The sequence below is a fragment of the Leptopilina boulardi genome, unplaced genomic scaffold (assembly GCF_019393585.1).
Source record: "Leptopilina boulardi isolate dan_hultmark-lab unplaced genomic scaffold, ZJU_Lbou_2.1 LbouV2_384, whole genome shotgun sequence".
NCBI lineage: Eukaryota > Metazoa > Arthropoda > Insecta > Hymenoptera > Figitidae > Leptopilina > Leptopilina boulardi.
In genome coordinates, this window is record NW_026137956.1 from 1,022,804 (window position 1) to 1,041,661 (window position 18,858).

Genomic DNA, 18,858 nt, shown 5'->3' on the forward strand with positions numbered 1-18,858 from the left:
AATTTGTATATTTTTCTAAGAAATTTTTCTTTTTATTGTGAAAAATTCCATTTAAATTTTTCTTTTGTATATTATGTAAAATATATTTATTTTTCTTTCTGTAAATTAAATTCGTATATTTTTCTATGAAGTTGTTTTTGATAATGACAAATTTTGTTCTAAATATTATTTTATGTTACTATTTTTCTATATGATATTCAGATCTTGACAATAATCAAAGATTATTATTGTATTATTATTATTATTATTATTATTATTATTATTATTATTATTATATTTTTTATTTTTATAATTATTTTTTTTATTATTACTACATTGAAAAAAAAAATTATTTGATTCAATTAATTCAAATTATTTGAAAAATATTTAGGTACTTGGTTCAAATAATTTTTATTTGGACCAAAAAAATATGTATTTGATTTAAATAATTTGAATTATTTGAATCATACATATTTGAAACAAATAAATCGTAATTGGGTCAAGTAAATAATTGATTGAATCTAATATATGAATTTATTTGACACAAATAATAATAAGTTATATACTTAAAACAATTATATTTATTTATTTCAATCAAATACTTAATTTTTTGATATAAGTATTTAAATTATTTGACATAATAAATTTATTTTATTAACTCAAGTAAACATAATTACTTAATGCAAATAATATATTATTTAATATTAATATATTATTTTATAAAAACAAATATAAAATATTTTGATCAAATATATAAATATTTAACTGAATTGAAAATAATGTGAGTTATTCAAAACAATTAATTTTTTTATTTTACACGAATATTTTGTTTTTTTTTTATTTAAATAAGAATTATTTAATGCAATAAATTTATTTTATTGTTTCAAGTAAACTAAATTATTTGATATGAATAATGCATCATTCAATGCTAATACATTATTTTATTTAAGTCAAATATAGATTTATTTGAATATAAAAATGTTTTTATTTCATTCAAAAATAAATTTTTTATTTGGGATAAATAATTAATTATTTAACGCAATTTAAGGTATTTTAATCAGAATTAAAATAATTACTCATGACGAATAATTTAATACTTGGAACAAGTAAATTTTTAGTTCTTTCAAAATAAATAAATTATTTTTTATCAATTATTTCATTTTTTAGATTCAAGTAATTTTTATTTGGCGTAAATTATAGTTTATTTGAAACGATAAAATAAAATACTTAGATTTATTAAATATTTATTTGGTTCAAATAAAGATTTAATGGATAATAGTCAAGTAAATGATTTAATTGGATCAAATAAAAATTATTTGATCTAAATAAAATTTTTTTTAGTTTATTATAAATATAAATTAAATTATTAGAAACAAACCTTTCACTAATTTAGAATTAAGTATTCGAAATCTAACAAAAATGATCATTGCAAATGTAAGAAATTTTAAAATTCCAATCATTAATATTATACAAAATATGAAATAACCAAAAGTTCCAAGTAATGGTTTTTTATCTAAAATATAAGTTAAAATAACAATAGGAAGAAGAAATATTAAAATTCCCATAAATATTATCCAGTTCCATTTGACAAATTTAGTTGTTGTTTTATATTTTTGTTTCATTGACATATCAAAATGTCGAACGTAATTTAGTAAATTTTTAATTTTTCTGTTACCCCATAAACAACCAATACAATCAGCCAATGAACATAATCCCGATGAAACAACAATTATAATATAAAGAATTTTTAATTTTACTTCCCAATTTTCATTTATATATATTATAACTCTGTCGGTAAATACATAAATATATAAACTAAGACACAATGCAGAATATAATAATCCATTTTTCTTTATTGTCCAATTTACATTATGCATTGAAATTGGCGCAAAACCAAATATTCTTGCTATTTGTAAAATTAATTTTAATTCTTTAATTACATTCTCTTCAGGCTGTTGATGTTTTTGAATATGTTTTAATGTAGCGCAGGAATTTATATTTGATTTTATATTCAAATCAGTACTTCCCGACTTGTAAAAAAGCATTTTTTTTTTAAATAGTATTTTTTTAATTTGTGAATTTTTATAAACAAATTATTTTTTTCAATTTGTATTATTTTTTTATTTTCCTAAAACGACATATATATTTTTTGATTAATTTTTTGTTAATTCAAAATTTTGATTTAATTTTTTTTTTTGTAATAATTAGTAAATGTTATATTTTAAATTAAGGGATTGATTTCTTACCTTATATAATCGTTTATTTGTCTTTCTATAAATAAATTTTTCAGTTTTAGTAATTTTTCTTGAAATATGTATTTAAGTTGCGTTGCAATTCTTCAAAGTGAGAAAAACAAATTGAAAAAGTAGAAAACAATAAAAAAAATAATAATAAGTTGATTAACTAAAAGGAGTAAGTTCTTGGGAAATGGATATTAGACGATTGTTCACATCCATTAATAATATCAAATGTATAAGATAAAATCTATAAATTTTTTATCCATGGAATGAAGTTTTTTGTACTAAAAATGTTTCTATGCTATTTATTTATTTCAAATTATTTAATTAACAATGAGAAAAAAATTATTTCATGATTTTTTTAAAAAATAAATTATATAAAAGGAGTAAAAATTATTATTTGATGTAAAAATTTAAAAATATACTTATTTTATTACAAATAGAAGGTAGTACAGTCTTAAGATTCAAGAAATGTTAGACAAAAATTTGTAAGTTAACGTAGCTGTGAGGTTAGTGTACACGGCTCGCGTCCCAAGGGTCCTGGGTTCGATTCCTCATGCGTGTGAGATTTTTTAAAATTATCATTAAGAGTTATATATACGCTTGAAATTTTAACATCATATAATTTTAGATTAAAAAAAGAAAAAATTTATTTTAAAAAAATGAGAATTTTATTTCTCGCTATACTATTTTATATTCATGAAATATACTAGATATATAAAGTTTGTTTTAGACATTAATTTAACGCAGATCTGAAAGTCGATTAAACTTCTCTCTAAATTTGAATCAGTGAAAAAGTCACTGGTCTCAAATCAGTCGCTAAATTCTAGCTATTTGAATCAGTAACATTTCACTGATTTTCAGTCAAAATAATTGATTCTCCAGTGAAATGTCACTAACTGTCAGTGAAAACCACTGATTAAAATAGCTAGGATTTAGCGACTGATTTGAGACCAGTGACTTTTTCACTGATTCATATTTAGAGAGTTTACTTCATTTTTATATATGTAATTAAAGTTTCTCTTTTTACATTAATATAACTAGATATGTTATTATTGCGCTGGCTATCTAAAAAGACAAATAAAACATATATTAATCTACGTTAAAAAAGGAAATTACCTAATACTATTATTACATATATAATTATTAAGAGTGAGTAATTGAAATTATATTTAAAAAAAAATTAAATTTAGTAATTATTTTTTTTTTATTTATTAACTACAGAATTTTTTTTTTTATTAATCTAAGCTTTTGTTTCTATATATGTAACTTACTTTTAATAGTACAGCAAGATTGATGTTGAAAAAATTACAAGCTGAGAAATTAAAATCGTTGAATTGAAAATATTGACCAAGTGAAAAAACAATCTAAAAATCAAAGAGAAAAAAATAATTTACAATAGAGGCCGCGTTTTCACCGTACGTGGATAAACTTAAGGCCAGGTCCAAGTGAGGCAGCGCCATCTACATTGAAACTAAAATTTTGGAAAATTTTTAACAGCCTTTTCTTGAAAACAAGAAGGTAAAATGGTTTTTCCTTTATAGATAATTGATTATTGGCAAGATATACACCAGCTAAAACTTTTTTTGAGTTAAAATAATGAAAAAGATTTCATGTCAATAAATTAAATATGAGCACTTTTTCTCACAAAAACTGTAACAGTACTTTTTCAGAAATTACAATCAAAAATGCAATTTCCATTTGGAAAATTAATAAACGCTAAAAAATACACCACCTAAGATTTACCAATCACGAAAATAATAAAAAAAATTTTTATTAAATATTTAACATGTTGATACTGCTTTACTGATTGTGACAGCCCTTTGGTAGATTATGTATTTCAGGTGGTTAGCAACAGCGCCAATCTCCTTCTTTCGGCAAAACCGCGAAACGTCTGGTGACATATATAACCTGCCAAACGGCTGTCATAATGAGTAAAATATGTTATGTTAAAAAACTTTTTTTTTGTTATTTTCGTGATTGGTAAATCTTAGGTCGTGTATTTTTTAGCGTTTATTAATTTTCCAAATGGAAATTGCATTTTTAATTGTAATTTTTGAGAAAGTACTGTTACAGTTTTTGTGAGAAAAAGTGCTCATATTTAATTTATCGACATGAAATTTTTTTCATTATTTTGAATCAAAAAAAGTTTTAGCTGCTGTATATCTTGCCAATAATTAATTATCCATAAAGAAAAAAGCATTTTACCTTCTTGTTTTCAAGAAAAGGCTGTTGAAAATTTTCCAAAATTTTAGTATCAATGTAGATGGCGCTGCCTCACTTGGACCTGGCCTTAATCTTCCAAGTGGTTAAAGGCAGAGTAGATATTCTGCGTCTGCGCAGAAGCAAACATTCTGCGAAGACGCCGAGTATATCTACTGCCTTTAACCTATCGGAACATTAAATTTATCCACACGGTGAAAACGGCCTCATAAAAAAAATTGATAGGTGAAATAAAAAACTATTTTTAAGATATTTAACTCTTTAAAAAACTTTTTTTTTACCTGTTGATCTTGAAAATTACATTCTTGACAATATTCAGGCGATGATAATATACTAGCCATTTGTTTAGCCTACAATAAAAAAAATAAATTTAAAAAAAAAAATTAATACCATTGTTTTAATATTCGAAATATAAAAAAATAATATCATATATATATATATATATATGATTCTTACCTCATCAGCAGTAAAATGACAAATTGTTGCTAATGCTGTTAATAATAGAATAAAAAATAATGCAAGTAACATTTCCCGAATATTTTCAATAATTTTATGATCACCTTTAAGAAATTCATAAATTTGTAAAATTGAATTTAAAGAGAGTACTGAGAACCATAGTAAAAGTTGAAGAGAATATTTTGAATTTAATTTTTTTGACGCTTCTATTAAATATTTATGTTTCTTCCAAAGTCCATGCCAATTGAGTTTTTTATTTTTTTCTTTAGCTTCAACTACAAATGTCACATCTGAAAAATTTGTTAAATTTGAATTTATTTTTGATTATTTTTTCTTCATATGCAACGTGGATTATTGGAAAATTGTAATTGTTGTATTTGTCAATATCTACAATAAGTCTAGAATTTCATTTGCAATTTTTAGTAAAAATAAAAATTAAAAAAAAGAATCATTTAGAAATATTTTCAAAATGAAAAAATTTATAAATCTGGTTCTAAATGTTTTTATTCTGATATAATACTATAGCATCATAATTGTCTCTAAATCTAAATTAGTGAAATTTTTACTTTTTTAATTTACTAAATTTGTTAAAAAAAATTGATGCAGGATTTTTTTCTAACCACAGAAAACAGGTCTAATCAAACAAGTAACTCAAAATTCTTATAGGCTAGTATTCTAAGGGTTTTTGGGATCGTTGATTACGAATCTGATCTCAGATTTTCAAAATTCAAAATGGCGGATACAATATGGAGGACATTTTGAATTTTTTCAATCTAACATCGAATTCGTGATTAGCGACAACAAAAGTCCTCACTGAGAATAAAGGTTTGAGCTGACAACCATATATTAAATATAATATATGTGCAACTAAAATTTTTTGGTTGACACAACTAAACTTTAGTTGATATCAACCAAAGTTTGGTTGAGACTACCAAATTCTTTTTCATTTTCTTATTTAGTCGTCTGAAACAAACTTTGGTTGTTGTCAACTAAAGTTTAGTTGTGTCAACCAAAAAATTTTAGTTGCACATATATTGAATGAAATATTTGGTTGTCAGCTCAAACCTTTTTTCTCAGTGCTTAGATACTGATTTATTACATAAAAATCTAATAATTTTTTAAAAAAACTTGTCCACCATATTGCATCCGCCATTTTGAATTTTCAAAATCTGAGATCAGATTCGTAATCAGCGATCTCAAAAACCCCCTAGAACTCAAGCCCACAAGAATTTTGAGTTACTTGTTTGATTAGATTTATTTTTTTAAGGTTAGAAAAAAATCCAGACGTAATGGAACAAATCGGACTTCAGATTCGTGTTCAGCGCATAAAAATACGTCAGAAAATCATATTCCGGTTTGCTTTGGAAAAAATTCGATTTTTTTTTGTAGTTCTGTGTTAGTATTTAACATCAAATTTTTACGCAAAATAATTTATTTTGAAAATTGTACAACTGAATCTTTAAAAGTTGTTAAATTTAATTTTATTTATAGTTTTATTTGTAGTTCAAACAATTTTTTAGTTTGAGGTTGAGGCTAAGAATCCTCAATAGAATTTTACTAATTCCGGTTTAGAGAGAGAGAGAGAGAGAGAGAAAAAGAAATGATAACAAACCTTCGGTCAATTTACTATTAAATTCTCGAAATCTAATAAAAATAATCATAGTGAAGGCAAGAAATTTTAATATTCCAATCATCAATACTGCACAAAACATAAAATAAGTAAATGCTCCCAGTATTGGTTTTTGATCAACCTTATAAGTAAGTACAGAAATTGGAAGAAGGAATATTAAAATTCCAATAAGTACTCTCCAATATAATTTAATCAACATATCTGAAGATTTACAATATCTTGACTTCATTGATAAATCGAAACGTCTTATATTGTTTAAATATGCCTGTAATTTTTTATATCCCAATAGACAATTAATAAAATCCATAATAACGCAAGATCCCGTTGTAACAACAATTGTCACATAGAGAATTAATAATTTAATTTCCCAATCTTCTTTAATGTATATAAGAATTCGATCGATGAATATATAATTATAGAATGCAAAACACAGTGCGGAATAGAGTAATCCAATTTTAGAAAAAGTCCACTTTGAATTCTTTAAGGAAACTGGAGCAAGACCAAAGAGTCGTGATACTTGTAGAATTGGTTTTAATTCCAACCATAATTTTTCATCATTCATCATTTCATTGGGAAGTTGTTTCATTTTTGAGATTGTAAAAATTTGCGGTGATTTTGTTGTAAACATTTTTAAATTGTATTTATTGACACCAAAAGTTGTTAAACAAATTCCAAGAAAGTGCTATCTAAAAAAAAAATGTAAGCATTACTTAAGTATAATTAAAAACAAGAATATAACAAATGCTACAGATCACACGAAAAGAAAAAATTTAGGAAAAATTATGGAACTAAGTTCAGTAAATTTGGATATCGCGATCAATTCGGGTTATTTTCAAACAATAATAATATTTTATAACTAATTTTTGTTTCAGAAAAAATGACCTAGGACAAGTCTCGTTGGATGCGGAATTACATATGCTTTCGATTGGTAAGTTCATAATTACAGTAACTGTATTTGTTTGCAAAATATTTCATTTTCTATACTAACATTAATTAATTAATTCTTCACCGTGGAATAAAAACAAGTATTTTCAAAATTCATGAACTAAAAAACTTGGCAATAGGTGTTTCTTATGTATTTTTTAGTCCTCTTTCAAAATCTACAAGAAAATTTAACTTTCGACTTAAGGATAAAAAGTTATGATGGTTTAAATAAAAATAAGGATGAATTTTTTGGGTTTTTTTTTCATTAAAACTATATTTTTGATTCAAAATCGCGTCAGGAACAGTTTGAAATGACAAAATATCGCGTTCATAATGTGTGCCCTTTCATTTGGTGATTATGAGAAATTTTTATTTTCTCAAAATTCAAAATGGCGCCTCCAAAATGGCCGCCAAAATGTCTGAAATTAAATCTTTCAGTTCCACTGTTAAAAGACTAGTCAAATATTTACAAAACTTGTTACTTGGAGGTTTTCGGGGTTACTGATTCCGAATTTGAAGTCAGATTTTCAAAATTCAAAATGGTGGACGAAAAAATAGTACGGCCACCAAAATGACTAAAATTTAAATTAAAAAACTTTAAAAGCAACTGTTGGTTGTCTAATAAATTAATTTTTAAAAATATCAAAAATGTTTTATTTTATAATGAATTCAGTCATTTGCAATAGAAAATGTACTTAGCATTTATTTTATCTGTCATTTTGGCAGCCATACTATTTTTTCGCCGGCCATATTGGATCCGCGATTTTGAACTTTGAAAATCTGACTTCAAATTCAAAATCAGTAACCCCGGAGTAACAAGTTTCGTAAATATTTATCTAGTCTTTTAATAGTGGGAGTGAAAGATTTAATTTCAGACATTTTGGCGGCCATTTTGAATTTTGAGAAAATAATAATTTCTTATAATCACCAAATGAAAGGGCAGACATTTTTGATGCAATAACTTTTTATCCTTAAATCCAAAGTTAAATTTTCTTGTAGATTCTTAAATAGGACTAAAAAATTCGATAAGAAACACCTATTACCAATTTTTTTAGTCCATGAATTTTGAAAATGGCGAGAGCAAATGTGGAGGAAAAAAACGGACTTCTCGTACAAAATGGGTTAAAGAATATTAAAACATTAGAATAATAAATTTTATAAACATCTAATACCAAGTTAAATAAGCTACCCAATCAAAAATTTACTAATGGCGCAGTACTGGCGCAGTACTGGCACCCAGTATTGGCGCCAGAGTTGGCGTAACTTTGGGATGATAACATGTTACCAGTATTGGCTACCAGATTTGGCACCAGTATTGGTAACCACTACTGGTTCAGTACTGGCCGAGTACTGGCAGTTTTGTAATTTATTGTATACGAAAAGAAAGCTTTAACTGTAACAGAGATAAGTTTCACTCCAGGTAATACTTTTTTGGTATACTTAGAAAAAAGTGTGTGAAATTTTTAGTAACCCAACACAAATTAAATATTAATTAAATTAGTCAACTAACTAATTAATATTTTATTATATAAAATCGAAAACACCAAGAATTTTCATTCCTTCTTATAATATATATTGCAAATTATTATTTTAAAAAATCAAAAAATAAATATAAAAATATGTTTATTATAAAACCAAAGTTTTTATAATATAAAAAAACAGTTCAGTAAAAATAAAAATGTTTATAAAATTACTATAATGTATATAATTATGCAATTAACTATTTAATTATTTTATTATTTACTTTAATTTATTAATTATTATATCAAATATAAATAAATTAACATTGAATTCAATTTAATTTACATAAAACAAAATTAGTTTACAAATTAACTCATCACAAATATAATGATTTAATAAATAATGAATACTAAATTCCTGAAATTAGGAAATTATTAAAAAAATTATCTAAATTATTTTTAAATTAACATTAAATTTTTGTTTATAATTCACTTTTGGAAAAAAAACTAAAGAATAACATCCAGAAACAAATTACAATAATTTTATTGACCATTGAAATATATAAGTTTGTAGGTTTAACTATTTTTTATAATTTCTATTAAGAAAGGTTAATTATATATTTTATATTATTGATAATATAACATTTGTGCAATTTTACTTGCGATTGTATTTAATTTTTTAAATTAAATTTATATTATAAATTTTATTTTAAAGAATATTAATTTTTTATAAACAAATTTATTTATTTTTAGTTTGATCGTTTAAAATTTTTTTTGGTTTATTGCATATCTGAAAACAAAAAGAATATCTTGCAAAATGTTTTAGACTCGGTCTCAGGAAACTTTTTGTTTAAATAATTTTACCCACAGAAAAGCAAAATAAAGTGCATTTTAATTTTGAAAAATAAAATCAAGTTGAAAAAATTTTGATGAACAAAATATTTAAACAAAAAAATTTATCGGGTTCACTCTAGAACTTTTTTTGTAAACTAGTATTAATCAAAAAGAAAATCTATTTGAGCCAGTACTGGCTCAATATCGGCTCAGTACTGGTTTGCCAGTACTGGGAGGGTGGTACTGCACCAGTACGAATACAATGCAAATACCAGTACTGGTTCAGTACAGACTGCCCAGCCTCGGCAGCCAATACTAAATAGGCCACAAAATTTAAAAAACATTTTTTCTCTATAATAAATTTACTTTTAAATTAATAAATTGACATTTATGGATGACATTTATTTTTATAAAATATTAAATGTATACTTACTTTAATATTATATATAATTCTCATAACTAATATTTTGAAAAATCAATCAGGTTTGTACTTTTTTAATTTATTTTAATTGTCAACAAAATTATTATTCTAAGAGGAAAAATAAAACGCGTCAATATTTTTAGTATAAGAAGAAGAACATAAATTATACGAAGTATCAACTATAATATATAAGGCAATTGTGGTAAACAGAAATTTCATTAAAAATTTTATTCAGCAATATCAGATAACATTTTAATGTTTCTCATTAAGGGGTAAAAAAAAAATTATTAAATTTTCAAAATTCAATTAAATTAAATGAAATGCATTATTGTTAATGAAAAAATTATGTTTTAATATTCTTTGAATTTAATGAAATTTATTTATTTTAAAATAATTGAAAACAATTTATCATTTATAATACAATTAAAATGCATTAAGATTAAAAAAATTTATTACATAAATTATACTAACCATGATTATATTTCTCATTATAATATAAAATTCGAATAATTTTTTTTTTTTTTTATAAAGATAAATTAAACCGCTATCCTAACACACTTGATGAACTGTTTGATATTAGAAGTAGAACACGTACTATGTAATTGTTTATAAACAGGACAATGTCATGCGTAGTTTATAATTCTCATACATGTATAAACACACGGAAAGAAAGTTTGTAGCAATATTTGATATTATGGTGTTACTTTTTAGTATATTTGGTTACAATTGCGGAACATTTTGGCATGATAACGATTTTCGATACTATTTTTAAGAATGATTGAGATTAAAATAAGAATATTTAATATAGTTGGAAAGAAAATTTGATATAATATTTACGAAATCTGAAATCTTTTTATTGAAACACAAAAATGTCAAATTTTAATAAGCTCTTTATCAATTTTTCTAACCAAATATTTCAAATTTCGTAATTAGAATTCTATAAAATGATATAATTATTTCGGATTTTGATATATTTGATATGAAAATTGAAAAAGAAATATCAAAGTTAACGAGATTCGACGAAATTTGCCGAAGTTGAACGTTCGGAATTGCCCGATCCTCACCGAGTGGTAACGAAGACTGACGAAGCTCTTTAGACAAGTCCCTTTTTACTATTATCTTGATACAGACCTGAATTTCTTTTATATAATTAATTTCGAAGATTTTACAATAAATCAGTAAAAAAAATTGTTCTTTAAAAAATAATAAAATATTTAATTATTTCCCAATAAATAATGATTTTTATTTATATTTTTAAACATGTTTTGATATAATTTCACCTTTCTCATAAGCGGTGAAAAATATGTCTGGTTAGTATATAAGAATGGTCACATCAGTTTTTCACATGAGCATAAATTTGCACATGAGCATTTACATAAATTTGTATATGAAGCGTTATTCTGCGAATGTTATACGTATTATCGTTAGTATAGGTTAGGAATAAAAATAAGCCAATCGATGTAAAACATTGCGGTGTATGTGTGTGTGTGCATTTAAAAGTTCATATCCTCGTCTATCCTCGAGATGAGAAAGAGATAAAACTTTGGCGTAGAATCTATTGGTGTTTCTGTCGTCATCATAATAATTTCAATTTCTGGAATATATTTACTAAAAAGACTATTGGTAAAAATATACGGATTTTCGTTATCAAACCCAAATGTTCCGCGTTTGAAAAAGAGAATACTAAAATTTCCTATCAGATTTATCAAATATTGTTACTAAATTTCTTTCCGTGCATAGACTACTGTGTGAAAATTGTGTGACGGCTTGCAAAAATACTATTAAAAACACGTTGGTCTTTAAAAAATGACAACTCTGTTCAAAAATATCGTAGAAAGTTTTTTTAGGGTATTTTGGAAAGATTATTAAATTTGCCATAAAATCATTCTATACCCAAGTTTTTTTGATGAATAGAAACGAAAATATGATGTCATAAAGATGGATTAAATTTTTTTAAAAAAAAAATCTGCCTGTTGGAAATACAGCCCAGTGTTTTTACAATTTGTTTATTCTAGAATTGAAGTTGTGTGGTTGCCACAATAAATTTTTTCCCGTGTAAGTAATATAAACTCAATTCGTAGGCAAAATTGGCGAAAGTATAAAAAAATTAAAATTCTGTTTCTTTTTTTATTTTCGATCCAATTGGGAATTTTTTATTTTTATTTTTATTGAAAAGTTGAGATTTTTTTTTATAGAATCCTACGTAGGAGAATTATTTCGAAGAATTTTTAGCAGCGCATAAATTATAAATAAAAAATCGAACAAGTGACCCAAGACTTGGTTTTTTACTTTTTTATTTATATTTATTCAATAAAAACGAAAAAAAGTAAATAAAGTTGTAAAAGAGGAAGAATAAGAAAGACAATCTATTTGGAGTATCAATTAAATATTAACAGTATGGAGACAAAAGTTCCAAGGACCCCGCACCAAATACATGGGAAAAATACTCTCGGTTAAATTTCTTGTAACTTTGCAATTTTGTAGCTTCTGATCTCCTGAACAAAAAATGTTAATGACAAAATACAAAAAAATGGACAGATTTTTTGTAAAATGAGGTTAAAGTGGAAAATTCAAAGTGAGCCAGATGTAAACACTTAAAAATGACTTAAACCCAAATAATTGTATTAACTAGTTTGAAACTTATTACACAGGGGTTTTTGGGGTCACTGATTGCGAATCCAGTGTTAGTTTTAAAAAATTCAAAATGGCGGATCCAATATGGCGGACGACTTTCTTAAACAAGTTGTAAATTCAGATGTTCATTACATGAACATTTTGCTTCCTCTTTACACGGAGAGAAAAATCTGCCTTTTATAGTATGAAATAGATTGCTGCTATTTTTCTTTAAACTTTTCATACTAATAGAGCAAAGATTTGAGAATTTTTAGCATGAAACTTGTCTATGCTAATAAAGTTTGTCATATAGCCTCTTATTACATACTTATTATACTTTTAATCCAACGGCGCCATGCGAAGATGGCACATAACATCATCCTACTATTTTTGCATAAGTTCTATGCTTTTTCGGGGATAGACTCTTGCAACTGGCGATTAGGGCAGTTCCAATTAAGTCAAGGTGGGCGTGGCCTAATCGCCAGTTGCAAGAGTCTATCCCCGAAAAAGCATAGAACTTATGCAAACATAGTAGGATGATTACTCAAATTTCATGCCTATATAGCATAGAAAATTTCTGTGCATTAAATGTAAACCTTTCTATACTATAAAAGGCAGATTTTTCTCTCCGTGTACGATCAGCAAAAAAATTTGCTTCCTCGTGGAGAAGGCAAAATTTTATTGACAAAATGTGAATTTTTGATTTTTTAACTTTCATTAATTCTTTAAATTTACCTCAAATTTATACTTTATATATCGATCGATTCGTCTTGACGTAAGGAATACAATTATTTCATGTATAAACTTCAATTTAAAAAATCACAAAATTTTATAGCCAAAATGTCAATTTTTGACTTTTTAACTTTCATTAATTCTTTAAATTTACCTGAAATGAATACTTTATATATATCGATCGATTCCTCTTGACGTAAAGAATACGATTTTATTATATATAACCTTAAATTTTTCTATTTAAAAATTTTTTCGATTAAAAAAAAATTTTTGGAAAAAAGACCATAAAATTTTTTTTTTTGAGTATTTTTCAAAATCCTTTGGTCAGATTTGAGATATTAATATGATAAATGAGCCTACTAAATTTTATCTAAATCCATTAAAACCTGTTAAAGTTATCTTCTAAACAAAAAAGGGATCCACACACACATACATACATCCAGACAATTGATCAGGATCTCATATAACATGTTTCTATAAAGAAAAAAATTTGTTTCCGCCACTTTGACAAGTTTTATAAACGAAAGGACTACAAAGCTTCCTCCACGAGGAAGCAAAATACATCGAATTCACATAAAACTCTTTACTCAGGGATTTTTGGTGTGACTGATTGCGAATCCAGTGTTAGTTTTTAAAAATTCAAAACGGCGGATCCATTATGGCAGAGGATTTTTTAAAAAATACATCCAATTCACTTGAAACATGTAACTTGGAGGTTTTTTGTGTCGATGAAGGCGATTCCAGAATTAGTGCAAAAGGAAAATGCAAATCCAAGTACAACTGCATATTCCATGAGAGCAAAAGAGACAAAGAGACTATCTATCTCTTGTACTCATGGGATTTGTACTTGAACTTCTCTTTTGCACCCATTCTGGAATCGCCTTGACTAAGAATTCGATGTCAAATCTTCATTTTCTCATAGCTGGGTTAAAACAAACTATTACTTTTTGATTAAATATATTCTTTCAATTCTACGAATAGAGAAATTGATTTTTTGTGAGTAGGAAGAGTTTTTTAAAAAGTCGTCCGCCATATTGGATCCGCCATTTTGAATTTTTAAAAACTAACACTGGATTCGCAATCAGTGACCCCAAAAACCCCTGTGTAATAAGTTTCAAACTAGTTAATTCAATTATATGGGTTCAAGTCATTTTTAAGTGTTTACATCTGGCTCACTTTAAAATTTCCACTTTAACCTCATTTTACAAAAAATCTGTCCATTTTTTTGTATTTTGTCATTAACATTTTTTGTTCAGGAGGTCAAAAGCTACAAAATTGCAAAGTTACAAGAAATTTAACCGAGAGTATTTTTCCCATGTATTTGGTGCGGGGGTCCTTTCTAAGCGAGCTTAAGTTATTATTATCCCAAAGGATATTTTTTCCAAAATATTATATTTTTCCAATATTCGTTTTACGTGTACCTTTCGTGACATCACTTTACGTTGTTAAATTTCTTTAAATTTAAATATTATTAAAAATGTAAAAAAAAACTTTTTTAGATTTAGAAACAAAAGTTGAACTTTAAAAAAATAAAGACTTGTAAAAAAATTTTTACAAGAATATAATATTAGTCATAATATATATTATAATGTGATTAAAAATGAATCGGAAATCATTATTATTATAATTACAAAATTGCAATTTATTGAAATATTGACACAATAAATTGCAGCTTATTTTTTTTTACAAAATTTCTAAGAATATTGTATTATTCTGAGAAAAGCCGTATCCTTTTCATTGGTAGTACGGCCCTGAGTGTTTACAGTTTTCGACGTAGAGGTCGCGTCAATGACGAACTCCATAGAGAGGAATAAGACACGAGCTGTCCTCTCAATGGAGTCTCCAGTGTACAACACGAAAATTTTTTTTTTTTACAACTTTATGAATAATAAAATTGTATCTCAAATTTAAACATAATAGGTAATTATAATTCGCATTTAAGTTTTCGTAAAATAAAATTTTTTTCTAACGTACAAGTAAATTTTAAATTATTAGGATTAATAAGTTGAAAAAATTAAATTAAATTAATAAGTATTATAAAGAAATAATAAATTTATTCATACATACTTACATTTTATTTCAATTATAAAGAAATTCTTTTAATTATAATATTTTTTAATATTTCAATAAAAAATGTTATTGTTTTTAAATTTTTCGATGCGAAATAATAATATTAAATAATTAAATAAAATAAAATAATTTTTTAAAAAAAAATATTTAATTTGAAAAATTCAGTGTATTTTAAAATTATAATTAACTAAAAATATTTCTTATATGTTAAGATTATTTATTTAATTTAGATTTTAAAACATTATTATGTATTAAAATTTGAGATACGATTATATTAAATGGAAATTAAGATACGATTTTATTATTCGGAAAATGAGCTACGTTCATATTAAACTGAGCCCCAAGTTACGATAATATATAGTATTGACAATTGAAATACGATTATATTAACGGGAGGCGTCGACTTTTGGATATTTAAAACTTAAAAAGTTAAAAGCCATTGGATATAGCTGTACAACTTACATTTTTAATTTTATTTTTTTAAACAACTTTTGTACTCTTAACTTCTTTGAGAGTTTAAAATTTTTTTCTTTAGAAACTTTTATTTTCGAAAATTTGTACTTTGGGACATTTTGGGTCTTAGAAATTTTGTACTTTGAAAAAATAAATTTTCGATCTTATTTAAATTTGGAACTTTTTTCTTCGAACTTCTGATTTTGAACTTTTGTTTTGGAACTCTTGAACCATAGTCATATATGAACCAATTTTATTTGTTACACCAAGTGTTTGTTTATTTTCAATAGATTAGAAATGAACTTTAAAATTCAGACACCTCTAACAATAGTAAGTCAAAAATAAATTATCACCGCTATCTCGGAAGTATTAATACTACCTCTCGATTGAAAATGTTAGGGAGATGATATAAATCACTTTTTGACAACCGACAGCAGTTCGTACTTAATACAAGGTTCAATAGATAATGCATATGCTTTGAATGGTTGTAGTCAACTTGCGTCGACTTTTATTTCCAATTCTATATTGAAAATTTAAAGAAAAGTTTATTAAAAGTAAAAATAAATATTCATTGATCAAATTGTAAACATAACTTTCAAGAATATCCCATTCTATTAATTGAGATTACGAATCTGATGATAAAATTTAAAAAATGTTAATATTACAAATTACATTTTGAAAAACTGCAAAATTCTAAATATATTTTGGTTTTGGTGTCGCTGATTACGAATCTGAAATCGGATATTAAATTTTTATGAAACTTGGTCTTTACGAATTTTTATGTGTAGAAGATTATATTATAATCTTCTACACATCGAGAATTAGACTCTCAGCTTTCAAGAGGATTTTCTGGAGGATTATTCGTCAGCTGATTCATTTAAAATTGATATAATGGTTAAAGCCAAAGCATTTGATATGAAATTAGAGAAAACAAATTAGATTTTGAATACATTATTAATATTATCATATACATTATTTGAAAGTTGTATTTTATTTTTCCTAATTTAATTATTTTTGGAGGTCGTAGCAGATATTCCAAGATTGGACTTTTTTTTAATATTAATTTTGTCAAATTTTCTATTTTCTGTATATCCTGTTCCTGTTTCCTGAGTAATCGAGAGATATATACACTGAAAAAAAACTAGTAGGTTTTACTACTTTTTAATTACTCTGAGTAGTACAATAGGTCCTCAACTGAATTTAAACGGTTCTATTAACTATATAAAAATAGTTAAACCAATGAAAAATGTAATTGGTAGAATGACATTTTGTGATTGTAATAACTCAATTTAAAAATGTTAAAACAACTCAAGATGTAAATAATAGATTTTACTCCTTAAAGTGGTTCAATAGGCTTTAAGAACATTTTTTGGTACATTTAATAAATATTTTGCAATTGAAACTACTACTTTAAGTAGTAAACTTTACTACTGAAAGTGGTTTAATAGGCTTTAAGAACATTTTTTTGTAGAATTAATAAATCTTTTGCAATTAAAACTACTACTTTAAGTAGTAGGTTTTACTACTTAAAATAGGAAAATAAAATTATTTTTTATTTATAATTGTTTATTATCAGTAGAATTGAGTTTTTCATCCTCTCTCCTATACTGACGCTTATTTTATGTCCTAACGATTATGTACCTAACAGAGAAAATTTCTAACCGACGGGAATTGAACCCTCGACCCTAACGCTCGCAATCCGATACCTTAACCGACTAACCACGCACGCTCGCTACAACAGTCTGCAAACTACTCGAAGACTACTTTGTAAATTTGTAAATTCTACATAAAAAAATCTTCTTTAAGTTTATCGAATTAATTAAAATAGTAAAAATCTACTACTTAAAGTAGTAGTTTAAATTACAGACGACTTGTTAATTCTACAACAAAAAACACCAACACTTTTAACAAAATCAGCGAAAATCCTCATCTTATAAATTTCCTAAATCCAAAAGACTGTACGAATCCATAGAAAAACATGGTTGCAAAACAAAAAGTAGAAAAGCAATCTAATAACAGCTGCGACTTTGTGCGCCCTGCATGCTGCTGCCATCTGACGGCGGCAGGAGGTAATGTACCCCTCATTATATTACTTTTCGTTTTGCAATCGTTGTTTTGTATGGATTCGTATAATCTTTACGATTTAGGAAATTTATATAAGATAAGGATCTCTAGCTGCTTTTGTAAAAAGTGTCCGTCTTTCGAGAAGAAAGTATTTTACTATTTTAAAATCAATGTTTATCATTTTCACGTTTAGTGCCGTTTTTATAGAGCGATAATTAAAGGTCTCTTCTTGCCAAAAAATTTCAGAAACCATTCGACTCTCTTAAATAAATTTTGTCACTCTTAAAATCGTTCTTTTAACATTATAATTTAATTTTTTAAAATTGGACACAAACACTACAGCAATATAATTATTTATATGTAAAATTGAAAATAAGTAATTATTTTATCATTTATTACAGTATTTATTAGATTAAATAAATTCTGATTCCCCATAAAACACTGCGTTTTTAAATAAAAATTCAATTTTATTTAAATCGGGCACGTAAACTGATTTTAAAAACTATTGAGAAATGTTTTTTATTCATCTAAGAATCATAATCAAAAAGAATTTTTAAGTGCCAATTCTTTTTAATTTAAACCACCTTCTGGCGCACCGTGTTACTACTCTTCTAATTTTGAGTTGACTACAATTCCACTTGTTTTTACTACCTTAAGAAAGTTAATTTTACTACCGACCTGTAGTTGTACTTTAGCTACATATTTACGTAAAATCAACTATTACTTATTAACTTCTTAAAAATAGTTACATTAACTACATGA

At 25.1% G+C, this 18,858-nt stretch overlaps 2 protein-coding genes across 3 annotated transcripts in view; one reads left to right on the top strand and one right to left on the bottom strand.

The window, feature by feature from the left end:
- LOC127288326 (uncharacterized) overlaps positions 1-18,858 on the top strand; it is a 278,443-nt gene that overhangs the window by 116,150 nt on the left and 143,435 nt on the right. For both annotated transcript variants that reach the window (XM_051315725.1, XM_051315724.1), the window contains exon 5: positions 7,398-7,453. In XM_051315725.1, the coding sequence (XP_051171682.1) occupies positions 7,427-7,453 (27 nt within the window). In that variant the 5' untranslated portion in view covers positions 7,398-7,426. The remainder of the gene's footprint in view (positions 1-7,397; positions 7,454-18,858) is intronic.
- LOC127288316 (uncharacterized) lies at positions 3,154-10,766 on the bottom strand. Its single transcript, XM_051315711.1, has 6 exons — positions 10,636-10,766; positions 6,508-7,211; positions 4,896-5,185; positions 4,721-4,789; positions 3,491-3,583; positions 3,154-3,284 (listed from the first exon to the last, which is right to left on the bottom strand). The coding sequence occupies exons 2-6, from the start codon at positions 7,151-7,153 to the stop codon at positions 3,243-3,245; spliced, it is 1,140 nt and encodes a 379-aa protein (XP_051171668.1). The 5' UTR covers positions 7,154-7,211; positions 10,636-10,766; the 3' UTR covers positions 3,154-3,242.